This window comes from Ceratotherium simum, chromosome 1, assembly GCF_057802395.1.
Source record: "Ceratotherium simum simum isolate JZ-2026a chromosome 1, ASM5780239v1, whole genome shotgun sequence".
Classification (NCBI taxonomy): Eukaryota; Metazoa; Chordata; class Mammalia; order Perissodactyla; family Rhinocerotidae; genus Ceratotherium; species Ceratotherium simum.
In genome coordinates this window covers 84548565-84566859 of record NC_141900.1, presented here as the reverse complement: position 1 = coordinate 84566859, position 18295 = coordinate 84548565, and the positions used below count along the sequence as shown (strand labels likewise).

At 41.9% G+C, this 18295-nt stretch overlaps 1 protein-coding gene across 1 annotated transcript in view; it reads right to left on the bottom strand.

Annotated features, from left to right (window-relative positions):
- SND1 (staphylococcal nuclease and tudor domain containing 1) overlaps positions 1 to 18295 on the bottom strand; it is a 422021-nt gene that overhangs the window by 184688 nt on the left and 219038 nt on the right. The window contains exon 13 of the mRNA XM_004418726.2: positions 9971 to 10081. Within this exon, the coding sequence (XP_004418783.1) occupies positions 9971 to 10081 (111 nt within the window). The remainder of the gene's footprint in view (positions 1 to 9970; positions 10082 to 18295) is intronic.

Genomic DNA, 18295 nt, shown 5'->3' with positions numbered 1-18295 from the left:
ATGACTAAGGAGAAAGAAAAATAATTCCAACAGAAAAGATTAAAAAGAAAACAGAGTGAATAACTTGCTAAACTTCTAAAGCACCTCTTACTGTGTTTCAGGTCACATTGATGAATATGGTGTTTCAGCATCAACCAAATACAGATATCAATGAAACACAGCAGTAATAAACAATTCCTTTGGCCTTTCTACTGGTTCCCTGGCAGCTGGAGGAAGCAACGGGGTCCTGACACTCAGAAAATAAGATACAGAGCAGGCACAGGTGCAGAAGGGTAGGTGGGGGTGTAAGATCATGCAGCTGCATTTTCAATGAAATCAGAATTACTGATAAGACAGAAAAGATGGAGAACACACAGAATGGAAATGAGGAAATTGAGTCCTACAGTCAAGGGGAGGTGGGCAGACTAATGAGTCAGTAGGTATTATGAGGCAGTGAAGCAAATAACAAAGACCTCTAGGCCATCATTTCATCTAAAACTAATATGAGATGAAACGCAGACACATGCTATTCTGCCAGGTGTGATAACAGATCTGCAGTGCTTAGGTAAGACAGGGGGAAAATGGTGAGCTCTGGGTTAGAGAACAAGCTGAGAAGAGGCATCGCAATGCTAGATTAATGGGAAACACAAGCAAATTCCACTGTCCCAGATTAGGACCAAAGGAGAGCTAGGTGGAAATGGTCAGTATCAGTCTAAAGTCTTCTTGAAAGGCCAAGGCCTCAGAAAGGTGAGATTAGATGCAACAATAGCTCAAAACTGCCTCAATGGCATTGGTTTTATAACTTTTCATGTCCTGATCACAAAGGCCATACTTGGCCACCAGGAAAAAAATCTGGGGAAACAATGATCTATAATTCTATTCCAAGATTAAAGCATCAACAACACAATTTCTGAGAGCTTATACACACATACCCGCCCACGTACACTTTAAGAAAACTGTGGAAAACGTTCTCCAGCCTCTTTGACTCAATGAACACTTCCTTATGTTATTAATTTTTAACATCATTTTAATAGCTGCACAGTAAATCCATCATATGGATTTATGTTCCATAATTTAATCAATCCCCTATTGCTAGGTATTTATGTGAATATAATACTTCTAGTATTATAAATAATGCCACGAGGAATAACTTTTAAAAAAACTGTTGGGTTCCTCGTTAATTATTCCTTAGGATAAATTCATAGAAGTGGAACTGCTGTGTCATAGGGCAACAAAGCAGTCTTCTGTTTTCCATCTCCCTTTCCCAAGGCAAACCAGATGGAATATGTCTTGCCTCATGGACTCTATTTGTGGCAACCCCTTTGGTTTAAGTGCTCCTTCCCTATGCATCCCAGACACCCATTTACATCTTCACTCTTATAATTACAGTTGCAACTACTTACTTGCTCATCCAAGAAAATAGTTCAACCCAGATAGCGGGTTTCAGTTTTTATCCCCAACGCACCTGATAAAATATTTGTTACTGTAATGTGAACACATCAAAGAAAATTTTAATGTGTCTTCTGACTGAGTGAAAAGCAACAGACTTACTGTTTGGAAAATGGTTTTTCCAATGTGACTACATTTACTGAGACCTTGCTGGAAAAGATTCATTGCCATCTGCTAGAGATTTGGCTCTCTGAACTTGATGCAGAAGCAAGAGGAATGGGAAGTAATCCTTCTCGACTTCTGGTCCCAAAGCTGGAGCGGGAGTCAGGGGCAGCTTGAGATAAAACAGAAATGCATGAGGGAGTTTGCAAGAAATTTAGATGCAAAGAACCCTTCAAAAGAAAGAAAGCTATGAAGCTGATTTCCCCTTCACGAGTAGCTATAACATGCTGTGCATTGGTGTATCAGTGATCAGTTATTCGAACTATAGCCCTGAGAGAATTCCAAGGATGAGCGGAAAAGTAGCAGAGGAATGTCCATGGTGGGTCAGCTCTCCGACCCACTCAGCCACCTGACATTGCAGATGAGCCAAATCAAGCAAGCACAGCAACACTCACGATGATTTCACATTAAATTAGCCAGCAGCTGGGGGAGGCTACTCAGAAGAAGTCCAATTAAGGAGCCATGAATGCAGAGAGTATGAGGAGGGAGACAGAGACAAGAGGCAAAGGGAATAAGGAGCTGTTCAGCTGGCTTGGTGGGGAACAAGTATGGCTGTGACCACAGGGAAGGCACTAGTAGGACAGAAGTCCAAAGCCTGTCCATTCCATGTGTTGTTCTTCATTACTTATAACCATGATCATAATTCCAATTATAACAAAGATTATTAATCTGCCAGAAAAGGACACACATTTTGTTTTTGTTTTTTGCAGTGGTCAACATTTGTTTAGGGCAGTGGTTTCTGTGCATCAGAATCACCTGAAGCTTGTGTTAAGAGACTGCTGGGACTCAACTCCAGAGTTTCTGAGTCAGTAGGTCTGGGGTAGGGGTAATTTACGGGGACCTGAGAATTCACATTCCTAACAAGTTCCTAAGAGACAATGATGTTGCTGGTCTGAGGACCATGCTTTGAGAACCACTGGTTTAGAGAGTCAAGTTATAACACATTCAAAAGAGTCAAGGGTCAAGTGTTATCACTTTATTGTTCCAACTTATTTTAGACTAAAATTACATTCCCAGTATGATAATCTTCAAATGTATTTTTAAACCCAAATATTTAGGTGTTGTGTGAAAGGAGCAAGAGCTTCTTACTCAAGGGAACAGTGAGATAGGAGAGAATGGACAAGCTGCTCTGGGCAGATAAATGATTGTAGCTGAACTTGGGGGGCGTGGGGTGGGGGACCGACAAACCAAATTATCTAGGAAGGTTAGTCTAGAACAACTTCCTCTGAAGGAATGCAACTAGTGCAGACTAATGATTATAAAGATCGGGCAAGGAGGATTTCTTACTACAAGCTCATTATTAGACCATGACCTGCAGAACTACCCATAGCTCTGTATACAACGTGGCAGATAAAATCTAATGGATTCCAACTTTACACCAAACCCCTCACACTAGTCATCAGGATAAGTCTCACAGCTTGAGTTCTATCAGAAGGAACTGCAGGTGGAGAGGGAAGAGAAGGATAGGATGAAGAGAGTGAATAGATCCTCTTAATATCCTGAAGGAGAAAACTATTTGGAAATGGAGACATTATACAGCTCTCCAGAAGTGGCCATTTGTGCTGCCTTAAATGCAGATTGATTACCGCTATTTGGATGTTTGAGTGCATCATCTTTTCTGAAGAAAGGGAAAAGCTAAATTTCCCCACATTCAGCTGTATCGTCAAATCACTTCCCCACACCAGCTCTTTTAACGCACTTTCCTGTTATCATACCCTCTTGCAATAGCTGATCTACCCTACCCCCCAACAGTGATCCCCCTCCCCCCACTGGCACATGCTGAATCCTATTAACAACCTCATGACTGTGACACCCAACTGCAAGCCCAAAATGTAGTGGGATGTGCACCTCCAGGGTTAAAGAAAGCAAGCCATTAGGATACTGAAGAGAAAGAAGGGCCTCCTTTCTCCATGCTGGCTTCCAACCTGTACTGGCATGATGTAATGCAGCTGGGTGAAGAGGGCAGAAGATAATTCACCCAACCCCAGCTTTCTGTGATGCTTGGGCTAAAAATCCAACAGTACACCCTGGTGTTACAGGAATCTATGATAAAACAGTGAAGAGAAAAACTTCAAATTAAATATCTGTTTTTATCAGTATTCAGTAGGATCTAGTTTTATTTAAAGAGAATTTTCACTTGTTGAGGTCATTAGATTGAAAGTGAAAAATCTTGGTTTATTTAAAGCTGTACCATTAAACTATTGAGAATATAAGAACAGAGGCTGGATGGAAGAGATGAATCTCAGGGAGATGCTCTCAAGAGAAAATTTAATAGAAATGAGAGGTGGAATAAAAAAGACATAAGGCAGGCAGTGTTAACACAGAGGGAGAAAAGAGGAGGGGCTAAGAAAACAGGTAAGAAAAGAGAAGAAATAGGAAAAATAGCAATATCCAGAGGTACTATTAAAGTTATTTAATGTCTGTCCCTCTGAGATTGCATGCTTTGTAAAGCTTGAGTCTATTATCTTTTTTCTTCACCACTATTATCCCCAGTGCCTGGGACCCAGGATACACTCAAGAAAACGAGAATAAAGAGATGAATGCAAAGCCATCACATGCAAGATAAACCAGCCTTGAACAACTGTTCCCAATAGAGGAATGATTTGTTTTCTTGGGGAACTGGTTAACTCATGTAATCTATACACTGTGATAGGATTTTAAAATTTCAAAACACACAAATTCAACACCAATTTTCTCACTGGATTGGTATGGAGATGAAACTTGCTTTTTATCAAGGCATTTGACAAATCAGAACTGTGTCAAGCCAGCAGTGCTGATCTCTTCCATTTTAAGAGTCCTAAAGTAAAAGGTTTTAACTTAGCAACTGAAAGTGCTGTAAGTCTTCACGTTTCATTCATAACCAGTATTCTAAATGCCAGTTAACTGAAGATACAGACAAGAAGGACCCCGGAAAAAAAAATTTTTTTTTAGCACAAGTCTTTTTTTCACCTATTAAAAGTTTGTGGGAAAATTCCTCTATAAATCAGAAAAGCAATGGAGCTGCTATGGCTAGATCAGGAGTGGAGATCAAGAGCACTTCTTTCCCCCCAGTGATATTGGAAGCACTTGAGTGGAAATGCAAACTATTTATAAGTCACTGCTACAAACGCATGGAAATTGGTAAGACCACTGTGACCCCCAGTAACTGCACCACCAAGAGAGATTCTTACTTAAAAGTTTCCTTCTTAATAATGACTACAAATATTGGCCTTGGAAAGAGTTACCAGTTTATAGCCTTCTGATCAAAGTCTGTGATGGAAAGGCCAACACAGATTTCCCAGAGGTTTGAGCGGAGAAAACTCTACAATAGGGAGGGTGCTGTCAACCACACTGGGTAAAAGCAAGAGAAATTTGATTTTAATCAAGGACTGGTGTTTACAAGGTTTGGCAATTGGAGATGCAGAAGTCAGCAAGGCAGGAGCAGTAGTTGGTGGTTTTTGTTTTTAAAGAAAGGGGATGTTGTAAGGTTTGCTCAATCAGAAAAATGAGTCCCTGCGGGGACTGCGAAGACAGGGAACCAAGGCAGAGCGGAGATGGGGGCAGGCTCATGCTTGCCTCTCAAAGTCATCACCACAGTCTTCTTAATCTGCAGTGTGTCCGGCAAGAAAGAGAATACACACAAAAGGATAAGAGAGTCTGCCCTTTTTTCTTCTCCCGAGATAACCCTAAGCTCATTATGTATGTCCAGAATGAATCTAAATGCATTTAAATGTGCTCAGACACTAGATGGTTCAATACAATTGCTTTGCCACAGTCAAGCTGGGGCATCAATTTCTTTTCTGAATACATACATCCTATCTTGAAATCACAAAATCTTAGAACCAAAAGGTGCCTTAAAGGAATATAGCCCCAAATTCTGATCATAACTTCTGTGTTTGCCTGCAATGAGCCACAGATTCTAACAGTTTCTAGGAAAACTCAAAATATTACATTTTTAAATAAAGTTATTGGTAGCTTTAGGAGAATGCACAGAGACGATATCCTCTAGGTCTGAATGTCCAAAGCCTGACACAGCCAGGCTTTGACCTGACTCCAAGCATTATCAGCTCGTCTTTAGTGCCCATACTAACCTGAACAAAAGCCCACTGGAGAACCTCTAGAATGCTAAGGAAATTCACATTCTGCCTGTTTAAAATCAAACTGGATGTGCTACACCCATTACATAGGATAGAGCAGATGAGAGATTTTATAACACCTTAGAAAATAAGATGGGTCCCGATAATGACTCAGTACCTTGGAAATAGCTCAGGATAGAAGAGAGATTCTCTGAAGAAGTCAAAAGCTCCACTGTAAGCTTAGAACACACATCAAGACAAGTAATGCAGCAGGCCAGCTGACTGAGAAATAGTGACGTAAAATGAGAACTGAAAATGTTGGAAAGTCAATATGGGGATGAAAAATTACGGTGGTGCAGAAAAGAAACGACGTGTCACACTCACAAAGGAGCCCATACGATGCTCCTAAAAGGGAGGACCCAGTTCAGGAGCGTCACCAAGAAGTGTGGGTCAGCTGCACCTAAGTTCTTTTCACTAAAAATACAGAGTACACACTCTGGAGCTGGGACAATATCAAGGGCTTTTCAGTGGAGCCCATGAGGGCAGCAAGGCCTGAGAGTACATGCAAAACTGCCCAAACCTTATCTTGCCAGGACACAAAGTAAGGAGGGAGGAGGCAGCTGATGATAGACAACTGAACGGGAAAGGAAAGCCGCCTGCTGGGAATGAGGGGTTTGTTTATCCTTCAAAGAAAAAGATGTGCCTTGCTCTAAATGTGCCATGTATATGAGGTATAATGAGGGTTTCCCAAAAGCAGACAGACATCTGAATGAAGGAGCCTCGAAGGGTTGGCACACTGAACAGAGCTGCCGAGGTGGTGTGAGCTTGCCTCTGGCAGGCAGGTGGATATGCTTGAAAGCAGTAGGCAAACTGCAAATTGGTATTCTTCTTCCTCTTCTGTCTCACCTGGTCTCCCAATGCGTGCTAACTCCTCACTCCCTGAGCTCCCATCAGATGATCTGAGAAGATTGGCAGATCATACCCCTTGCAGAGGAAGCAGCAGCTGCAGAGCCCTGAGAAAGCTCATCAACTGGACAGGCAGCTGCGCTGACCCGAGAAGTCAGATGAGTTAACAGGCTGCCCTTTCCCCAAAGCTTACAATGTTTCTCTAAAAGGATTAATGGCCAAGCAATGCTCCGGAAAGCAAAGTCAATGGCAGAGCACTGTGCACCACTGCCGACATCACTAGTGATAACCTGAGAGAAAACTAGGCATCCAGGGGTCAGGGGCAAAGAAATCTGTTGGAATCAACATCCTTGTGGGGAGGGACTAAAGGAAATGCTGGCCTTGCCATGTTACCTTCACCTACTTATTATTTACCCGAAGAGTTCCAGGATGAACGACTGATATGAATGCAGCAGATGTTATTAATTTGGCCTTTGCTAAAGCACTAGATACAGTACCTCAAAAAATTCTACGTGGGAAATGAATTCAAATTGGCTTGGTTCAGTAAACAATCACTGAAGATTAAAAAGTGGCTGAAGGATGATAAACAAAAGACAGTTAAGTGACAGTCCGTGCAGCGAGAGACTTGGGGTCAACACCAAGGCCATTCTTGTTGAAGGGTTCTATTCAGGGCCCAGGACAGGAGTAAACAACTCATTAATGAGATCTGTAGAGGACACTAAGCTGGGAGGTGGAGGAACCGCATCGACAGGGGCATAAAATTACAAGGCAGAGTTCAACTGGAAAAAATATAGCTAATCTTTCTAGGGAAAAACAACCCTAAATTCAGATAATATTCAATAGACAGGCAAGATAAGGGGCAGAGGAAGCATGTAAAAGAGCTTCGACAGGCTGTAACGTGACAGAAGCAAGTAAGAATGCTAAGGGAACATGAGGACTGTGTCATGGGGGAATGGTGTGCTTCAAACCAAAGGGAGACTAAAATAAAGCAGACTGTCAGAAAATAGGTGGTCTTGAAGTGAGGTCAACCTTATCATTAAAAAAAAAAAGGGGTACATTCTGCACTGAAATTTTTTTTTTTTTTGGTGAGGAAGATAAGCCCTGAGCTACATCTGTTGCCAATCCTCCTCTTTTTGTTGAGGAAGACTGGCCCTGGGCTGACATCCGTGCCCATCTTCCTCTACGTAGGACACCTGCCACAGCATGGCTTGGTAAGTGGTGAATAGGTTCATGCCCGGGATCTGAACTTGGAAACCCCAGGCCGCCAAAGCAGAGCACGTGAACTTAACCACTACACCACCAGGCCGGCTCCTGAAAATATTTTTTAATGGCCACAAAAACACCATCCTTATCTGGCAGGTGGTCCCAGTCTTTCTCGGATCTTAATTCACCTCACTGGGGGTCACCATCTAGATGATGGCACTGGGCCGCCACCCTGGGGCTCATTGACAATACTGCTCCAAAGGAAGACTCCCTCAGTTCATGCTGGCCATTTCTCTTAATCCTTTATGAGGCCTAGACTCCCTTATGGCAATGCCTCACAGGCTTGGAGAAGTGGTTAATTTCTCTCTGTTTACTCAGCCTGCAATGGTGCAATGACCCCAAAGCCAGTTTTTCCACCATCAGTCTGAAAGCAATGGCTCAACACAATTCTCTCTAGGCAGCTCACTGCTTTAGCAGGCAAGCATCTTGTTACATTACTTCAGCTCAAAATGATCACTAAAGAGGCTGTTTTCTTCTTAAAATCTAAAACTTAAAATTTCACTACCTATGCATACTCATTAAATATTATAGTACAACATAGCTACTTTCAATAGCATAATAAGCGAGTTTGTTGTGGCCTCACTGTCCAGAGCAGCTATGCAAATTATTTTCATGCTTACCTGCCTGTCAGAATTAAATATTCAGTAGTGGCAGAGTAAACCCAGGGCAGAAAATATGACTCTAGATCACACTGTATTGCTAAGTACTCCTGATACTCTGGAAATATTTAACCTATTCTTCAAGTTACCACCAGATCAGGCTGAGCACACCCAACACGGGCCCACCCCCCAAATCCACTAAAGTAAGTCTAAACGTTGTCCATTTCCTAGAGTAGCTAGATCATCAGCTTTGTTCTTTCAGTCCAGCTGGCTTAGTGATAATATAGGCAGGGAGAGGAGAACAAGGGAGTGAGGAAGGAGAAACACTGATTATGGACTCTATATCATATTATCTTATACTGGTCAGTAATGAGCCTTAAACAACCAAAGATACTGGTGTTTTCACCCAACTCTCTGTGCTCAAGAATTGGATCCTATACAGGGCCTATTGGGAAAAGCCCACAAGAAAGAATCCAAAAAGTCATGGCAGCCTGACAGACTGATTTCTTAGCTGGCATTCTGTGTGACATTCTATAGATGCTCTATTCATCAGGATGTGACATGGTGTTAGAGGTAAATGTCACATACCAGGGCAATATTCTGGGCCAAAGAGCAAGAGAGGTGATTGCAATGACAAAGTCTGAAGTAGATAACATGTGCCCAAACTCACTCCTCTAACTGTAGCGCACAACCTGGTAATTACCAAACTTCTAGAACTAAATAGATCCCAGGTCATAGGAAGATGGCTGAGTGAGGCAAGCACCTGCAACCACTCTGAAGCAAGGGATATATCTGGTTGAGTCCAAGCAGTTGGCCGAGCTGTCCAGGTCAGTTCAGCAACAGCAGCTCAGGTCTTGCTGTGTCCTGGGAAGTCTAGGAATCACTCAACTACCAGCACCACCCAGTGACAGAAGTCTCTGTGAGTATGAGCCTTGAGGAATGTCACTGGTAAGAAATACTGCTGAGCAGTATGCACGTCCTTGGGGCAACCAGCCACAGGGATGAAGGACAAAAGTAAAATGTCACAGGGCTTCTCAAATGCTCTCCTGCCAGCTGTCAGAAGTGTGAAACCAAAACTCATTTCCTAATAAATGTTTTCATTTCCTTTGTGCATGAAAAAGGTCTAGAGGTGATAAATGGGAGGGGCTGGGGAGCACAGGCCTCTGGAGGTAAGAACCTGAGGCAAATGTCCCGCAGACATAGCAGGGCTTCACTGTTAGTCCCAGGAAATGGCAGGATGGTGACGGCAAAAACATCTTATGTAGTACTTTCTCATCTATGATTCATTTTACATCTACATAGGAAGATCATATCTAATAAATGCCTATTTTGCAGATTTAAAAAAATGGAGGCCTGAGTGTACTTAATCAGGTTAGATAGCAAGTTTGAAGTGTGCCTTTTCTTTTGATGGGGAAAAACTGAAATAATAAAAGGATACAAGCTTTCTCAGTGTATTATTTTCCATCACATTCTGCTCAGGGATATGCAGGATAGTGGGAAAGAAAAAAGTGGGGCTGTGGGTCCCAGTGTGTCCATTTTAATAATTATTCATCTCACCTGGCCTCTGCGGCAAGCAGCTCGTCGTAGTGAGAGGATCGCTGATCGTCATCCTGCCGATATCTGATCACCGTGGCTAGACCTTTGCTGACAAGGGCCTCAGCAATGTTTCTGCAACAGAAAAGATAGGTCAGTGAGCACTAGAGGTGCATATGGGGCTCAGTCAACAGAAATAATAAGAGGTAGCACCTGGAGGTCTTAACACATTCTGGCAGAGGGAGGGAGAAGCCAAGGACTTCAAGACCAATGAGTTGCTAAGCTAGAAATCCAAATCAAAGGTGGAATAACGAAGTCCCCAGCTCAGCATTTTTCTGGTTAGTACAGTCAGATGCTATATCAATCCATATATAAAAACGAGCAAAAATATCTGTAAAAAGCCCACATTAGGCAGGGCTATTTACAGAATGTCATAAACAAGCCACTACCCTCAAGAAAAGTCTGCTTTAAAGTACCAGGCACACAGATAAAAAACAAAACACACAAAAGCATGACCTAAATTTCTCAAAATCTCCTTTTTAGCCTATACTGTAACTCCAAAATGTCTTTTTCCAGTTCGGCAATGTTAGAAACGTTGGTTTAACATAACACTCAAAGTGCTTCTCTTCTCCTCAGAACTCCTGACAGTGGGGCTCCCATCCAAAGGGGGCTTGTGGAAGTCTAGGCTATGAATGAAGTGGGGGAGGGTGGGAGGGACGTACTGTGGTGGAACGGAAGTTCTTTATAAAAAATGGCACCAGATGGGGGAACAAATAAAGTAAAAAGTATAAAATCTGAGACGACCAGCTTTGGAGCAACACTCCAAATAGCACTTTTAGGACGACAGAATATTCAGATTAGAATCCTGCTTAAAGCAATTCTCAAACACGTTGAATCTTCTTTTCTTTACGAATAAGAAAGAGGTGCCACTGTAGGCGGCCTGCATCTACTAACTAGAGAAGAGCACAGTAGAAATGACTCCCAGACAACTAATGAAGCACATTTGCATGGTTCTTCCCCAGCCTGGAAAAGAACGCTTGATGTGAAGCAACCAAACTGCAAAAACAAATTTTCAAAAATTACCTGTGGCAAGTACTAGAAAACAAGAGGCATGACATTATTGGGAGAGAGCGGTGGTTAGGTCTTTCTGTGTGCCTGTCATAATTACACCAAAGGCCCCACTCCAACCATCTGGTTAGCTGCCCTTTAGGGAGGAGGTATGGTAAGCAATAGGCTACTGTGCCATATGCTATGATTTAGTGTTTGGAAATGTAGTTAACTCTGAACACACTAGCATTCTTAGAATCTCAGATTTGGAGATGCTGGGAGCTGGACTAACCAGTCTAAGGTGCATGTTTAAGCCACTTAAGGGTTCTCTTCATCAAAACCCAGAGATTCACTTTTTTAAAAGAAGAAGAAAAAAATACGTGCGAGTAGAGAAAGGAGGAAAAGATGCTGTGGCTGATTCTCTTCTCATTATGTGCCCCTCTGCTGCCTGTTTATCTACTGCCAGCACGATATTAATATCGCCAAACTGCCACGGAATTAGCACTTCTCAAAATCCACTCCCACAAAGAGCCTGTTTTGCTGGCCACCTTGTCTCCTGAGTCAGCTGGCAAATGCTGTCATTATCACAGAGTTGGGTTTGGCAGCATGGAGAATGCCAACAGCCCAAATCGGCAGCTGTAGATGTTGATATATGGTGAGCATTTAACTAAAGGTGTCACCCAAGAAGCCCCAAAAGGGCAGGAGAGAGGCTCCACCCACCAAGGAGCCAGAGAGAAGACTGGGGGACAACTCCACTTCTGACAGGTTGAGATGTCTTAGCAATTTGAAATGCCAGAAGAATAAAGACATATTTCTTACTGCATTTTGAATTACTGCACACTGACATTTTATAGTCAATACATGGGGTCTGGAGGAGAAAGCTGGAATGACACAGCAGGCAAGGAAAAATTCACACAAATAAGCTTCCATATGAAAAGCTAGCGAATACCAAGCAAAACAGCACAAACGTTTAATGATCCAACCCTGTCAATGCTACTCAAATCAATTCACAGAATTGAAGTGTGTATCTGCGAGGCCAGCAGAGAACCAAGGGCATGACCTTCCCCATCCTGCATACTTCTTGCCCTCCGCATCCTCTCAGAAAATGTCTACAGACCAGGTAAGGCCTCGATTCCCAACTCCACAACCTGCTCATTACCTTCCTCTCCCTTCTCTCGATGCTTCGAGTAGAGTGTAAGCCATGTTCTCTTTGCTTCTTATACCTAAGTACAGATTTCTCCTGGAGGGACAGCTGTGGTGCTGGTACTTGGCAGTCAGGAGAGTAAAAACACAAAATAATAACTGCCATCATTACAGGGCATTTACTATGAGCCACACATGCAAGAATAATATCACATGTACTGTCTTCTTGGTGAGTGCTCCCCTGTGATAACTCCTCACACCATATTACAATTATTAATTCATTGTCTATCTTCCGTTCCAAATTAGGAGGTCTGAGAGGGTGAGGGCTGCATCTTCCTTGCTCTGTCCTCGAGTGCCTAGCACAATACTTAGCATAAAGTAGACAGTAAATATTTTCTGAATGAAACCGGTTAGCTTATTTAAGCTAATTTTTAAAATGTGGTAAAATTACAGCACATTCTTTTAATTTAGTTTTAATACATCCTGAAAAATTTGAGATACTCTTTGAAGTATCAGAAAAACACCTAATCATTTTGGAAATACAGCACTGAAACATTGTTTATTATCCTAAGTATATATTAGCCAAGCTTGCCCAGCACAGAATTAAGGAAAAAAGCTTTCTACACACCTTACCAGCTTTTGTCTTTCTCCTCCCCATTATCTAAGACTTGAATTTAAAGAAAATGAAAGCGAGAGAGAGAAAATGGAATTAGCCTAGATTCATGTACTTAACTCGCTCATTCATGTCTTTTGGCTGCTAACGAAAGGTGAGGAGATATTTCCCCTGGCCAAAGATGGCTCAGAACCCAACACTGGTGTATTGATCAGTTGCCCAGTAAGAAAAAAGAACATTAAATTATATGACATTATGCTGATTCAGACAAATTTATAAGTTCTGCTTTCTTGAGTGTATCAGTAATTCCACTCCATTATACATGTCTAGCTTGAATGGGTAATTCACAATCAGCATACAAAGAGGGACCTAACAGCCTTGGAAGTCTAACAGGACATCATCTCTCTCTGTATCAGCTAGAAACACAAAGAGAATTAGTGCTGGGATTGAAACGCTTCTCCAAACTAAAAGAGAAATTTAGGTTCTGTTAAAAGTGAACACATTCCATTAGGTATGATCAGTGTTCCTGATGCAAACACAAGCAACGCAGGTATCATACACACGCTTTCTCACAAGGTCTCCACGTAGTTGACATCTTCCCTGCCTACTCATTTCCACAACAAGCAGGTTGCTAAAAGCTCATACTTTCCCATTATAAGACACCTTTGAAACCATGGGGTAATCTATTCTGCCAACGTAGAGAAAAGGTGTTCTATATCCATATATGAGAATAGGATTCTTAAGGAGTAGATTTCAGTTACAGTAGGAATATTTTTCTGATTACATTTTTGCCTGCCTTCCCCATCCCTACCCCCATCCCAAGATTGGAAGCAACAAACAATACATTGATAGGTCAGAACATGCCATCCTTCTTTGATCCATTTGAGTAAGTAACTGACCTGTTATACCATCATCCCCAAAGCATTTAGTGTGCACTTCCTACAAACTAGGATACTTTCCTATATAATCAAAAAATAATGAATAGAACCAGGATATCAATACGGATACACTACTACCATCTAATCCACAAACCTTACTCAAATTTTCCCAATTGTTCCAATAGGGTACTTAGGGGGAAAAAGGATCCAGTTCAGAAACAGGTGTTGCATTTAGTTGTCATGTCTCTTAAGCCTGGAACAGTTTCTCAGTCTTAGATTACCATGGCCTTGACACTTTTTTTCAAGAGTATAGGCCAGTTATTTTGGTTTGTCTGATACTTCTTCATGATCAGATGCAAGTGATGCATCTTTGGCAGGAATACCACAGAAAAGAGAGTGTATTGTTCCCTTGGCCTCCTATGAAATGAGGTATAATTCACTAATAACGTTCACTTTGATCACTTGGTTAGGGTAGTCTCTACCAGGCTTCTCCACTGTAAAGTTACTCTTTTTCTCTTCATAATTAATAGGTATTTTTTGAAAAGACACTTGGAACTCTAATTTTCATCCCTCATTAAACTCCAACTTATTCATCTATTTATTTGTATCAGTAAAATGTCGTGAAATATCATTTTATTTAAAGGGTCACAATCCACTACTATCATTATTTACTCTGATGCTGAAATTGTTCACAATTCGGCCAGTGGGAGCCGGGTCAAGCCGGCTTCTGTGTCCTGTGGACATGTTCCCCATCATTCTTTGAGCACTTTCTTGCTTTCTGGCACAACATGTTCCAGGCTTATCTTGTACTGTTTTCTGCAGCTCTGAAATTAGCCATTTATCTAAGTATCCCACATTAACATCTTTATTTCTAAATCTATAACTACTGAAAACCACGTGTGGCAGTCATGAAAATGCGCCTCAGATCTCTGACTGCAGGAAGCATAATTGACTGACAGTCCCAGCTGCTGTATTCTGAAATCCATCACTGTTTCAGCCAAGGCTGTGCTTCCCACCAGCTGCTCCTAGCCAATGACTGAGTGCCACAGAGATACTAAGGCAGGCCTATTGCTGAGAGATGTGGGATTCCTCTGATGGGCAAATTGGGCTTAAGGACTCATCACCTTTGTGATAACTCGCTCAAAACTGCCACCCACAGTTACTTTTCCAATTCAACCTTGCCTCCTTCTCTCCCTTCTCCACAGACGTTAGGCCTGCATTGCAGTCGGATGGCACTCCCAGCCTCCTTTAGCTCCCTTCCCATTTTCCTTCAGAAGAGTTTTCCCCTATTCATCTCTTGCCTGTCTTGGCATCAGCTTTTTAGAGAACCTGAACCAACATACCATGAGTTCACAAAGATATCTACAGTCCCATTCCAACACTACGGGGTTCATTTTAGTTTTCTTCATTTCCATATTTGTACCTCCCTTCTCTGACAGTGGGAAACCTGGCTTCCATTATCGAATACTTTTACCTATGTGAACAATCTTCTCTATATACACACATACACTCTCACTCACACATTGTGTGACTTCCATGACTTGGTCCTAACAGTAGAGCTAACTTAAAGGGAATACATTACTTGATAAAATAGAACCTGGGTTAAATGGATAAGTATTTCAAAAGAATGAGTACAGGGACTAATGCCTTAACACACACACAAACACACACGCACCTCTTCATTCTCCATCTGAATAACAGATAACTCTCAGTGGCTCTAGCTCATAGATCTCTATCTAGCTGTTTGAGCTTAACATTTTCCACTTAAAAACCATCTACATTTTATCAGTCACTGAGGTGTCCATGGAGATTGCAAAAGCAGAATATTTTCCTTAAGGCAAACATACACATGGGCACATATTCAGAATAAAGTTAGCCCATAAAGAAAGGTCTCTACACTATATTTTATCAAGGCTAAGGGAAAGGGTTGAAAGATAATTAACAGCTCACTTCATTCATAACAGTCACATCACCTACAGTAGAGGTACATGTCTCACATGTATGCCCGCATGCACACACATATACACATTCCCCATATAATGTTTTTACAATAACTTCAAGGCTCTACGGTCAAATTTCATAAACTGAGCATAAAATGCACCCCATGGTTATTTACTGTGAGAGAACATGGATCCAACAAGGCATCAGCATGAAGCCTGGGCCTCTGTCACCCACGACCCTCAAAGACTCCGATGTCTTAGGCTGGAAAACTGCCTCCACTTTCTTTTCAAATCGGATGCACCTTGGCCACAAGGACAGGCTTTCTCACAAGTGCTGGGATGGAGATCCCCAGCTGAAAAGGTTACAATATTGACTTCTAAGATATCAGATAGCTCACCTATCGCACTTTCCTCAGCTATACAAGGATGTTTTACTGTAGGGGTGAAGCACAGAGAAGCTACACAGTGCTGACATCTTTCTTTGCAAATAGGTTGAGACAAGGAAGGAGGGAGAGAGGTCAACACAAGATCCGGTAAGGAGGTTAGAAAGCAAGGAGGACTGGAAAATTATTTTCTTCAGAATATTAGGTCCACTTTTCCTCATGGATATGGAAAATGTGGGCTCTCCACTCTAAAAGATAGTGAACAAGTGGGGGACATGATGAACCGCTAACAGGCCCAAAAGCCAGGCTCCCTTCAAATCTTTTCTACAAGTTCACCTCTAATGTCCATGTTCTTTGAGGCAGGAACCTGACAATTTCAGGCTTGAGACAGACTTGTCTTTTATAGGCTGACAAAATAAGGCTGCAAAGGGTGACAGTGAAATTCTAGATGAGGGGGATCTATAGACAATGGGCAATGAGCAAGTATCTTTTATTAAGTTACTGTTTTTCAACCAGGCCTCAAAATAGGAAAAAGTCCTACAGAGCAACAGGTAGCTTCCAAAAGCTAATATGATGACATCTCCAAGGGGTCACACTTTGCCTCTCCCAGCCAGTGTCTTTTATCTTCCTATCTCCAGGGACTGAACTCCCATGAATCTGGAACAATGATTCCCCTCCATTTTTTTCTTAAAATATATCCAGGAGGCACTTCCCACATAACCAAGCAGCATATGTAGACAGGAGATTCTATTTTAGAAGCATCAATAATTAGAAACATCTGAGGTGGCACACTATCCTTTATAGATTTACCAAATCTCTCTCCCATCATCTTCCCTATTTTTTCATTCCCCTCTTGAACTAGTGTAATTCTACAAATAAAAGTGATTTTTTTATCTTTTTACTCTTAAGGGCTCCTTTTTCCAGTTTAACAAGTCCCATCACCAGGACAGCCACCAAAGTATCTTAGCCACCAAGTGGATAGAGACTTTCACAGAATCATGACACTGATGGAAAACAAAGAGAAAGATTCAAATGCCTCAACGTCCCTAGCTAGTCGAAACTGGCATGAAATGAGGGGGGGAAACAATGTATTAAGGCACGTGGAGTCATTGGGCAGGACATTCTCACTCAAGACTCTGAGAGCCAAAGGTAACTGCTTTTGTCAACCCACCAACCCAGCTGTGGTTATATGCAACAAAAGACATAGCATGACCACAGAGAAGCATGATTCCAGAAAGCCAGACTCAAGATCAGGCAGGTATGGAATGGGACTCATCTGAATAGCCTTAGAAGCAAATCAAGCAAAAAAGCACTCTTCTGAACAAAACTCTCTAATAAGTTTTAGTTCATATTTAACGAGATTCAGAATATGCACAGGTTCTAAACACAACTGTTCTGCTGATGAGAGCATTTTCTAGAGATTGGAGTTGAGATATGAAAATCAAGAACTCTTGGGAACAAGGACTGTCTTCTCTTTGTACTTTAATGAATCTAACCATTCTTTTTCAAGGGAAGGAAGCTGTAGAAAGAAAACAATGAAGACTGATAATGGACTTAGTCCAATTTTAAGAACCCAAAAGGATTTATGATTAGAATGAAACCAAAGGACACCTGTAAATAAGACTACAAGACTGGCAGAAATGAAGAAAGGAAAGAAAAAGAGAGGAGGAAGGGAAAGATGGAGGGAGGAAGAGAGGGAAGACAGAGAGGAAAGGGAAAAGAAAAAGCAAAAAAAAAGCATTCCATGGAAAGAGTACTGCTTTGTAGACAGATAACTCCTTGAATCCCCACAGCTCACATCCATCCAACTTCATTATTAATAATAGGCTTACTTCTGAGCATCAACAAAAGTCTCTCTAGCTTCAGAGGCCACGTCCCACTGAGCACCAACAGCAGCCTTCAGTTTGGAAAGAAAAGAAATAAAACCAAAGATATCTAGGGACCAGGGTTTTAAAGGTGGGTGATGAAGAGACGTCACTTCACATTCAACCTGTCAACAATAACTTAATTCTCTACTCCAAGTTATCTCTGGGCCGCATCATACCCATTACCTTATTTTCCGGGGGTCTAGTGGTTAAGATTTGGTGCTCTCATCGCCATGGCCCAGGGTTCGTTTCCCGGTCAGGGAACCATACCACCTGTCTGTCAGCTGTCATACTGTGGTGGCTGCATGTTGCTGAAAGCTGTGCCACTGGTATTTCAAATACCACCAGGGTGGTGGACAGGTTTCAGTGGTGCTTCAAGACTAGACAGACTAGGAAGAAGGATCTGGCCACCCACTTCCAAAAAAACTGGCCATGAAAACCCTGTGAATAGCAGTGGAGCAGTGTCTGATACAGTGCTGG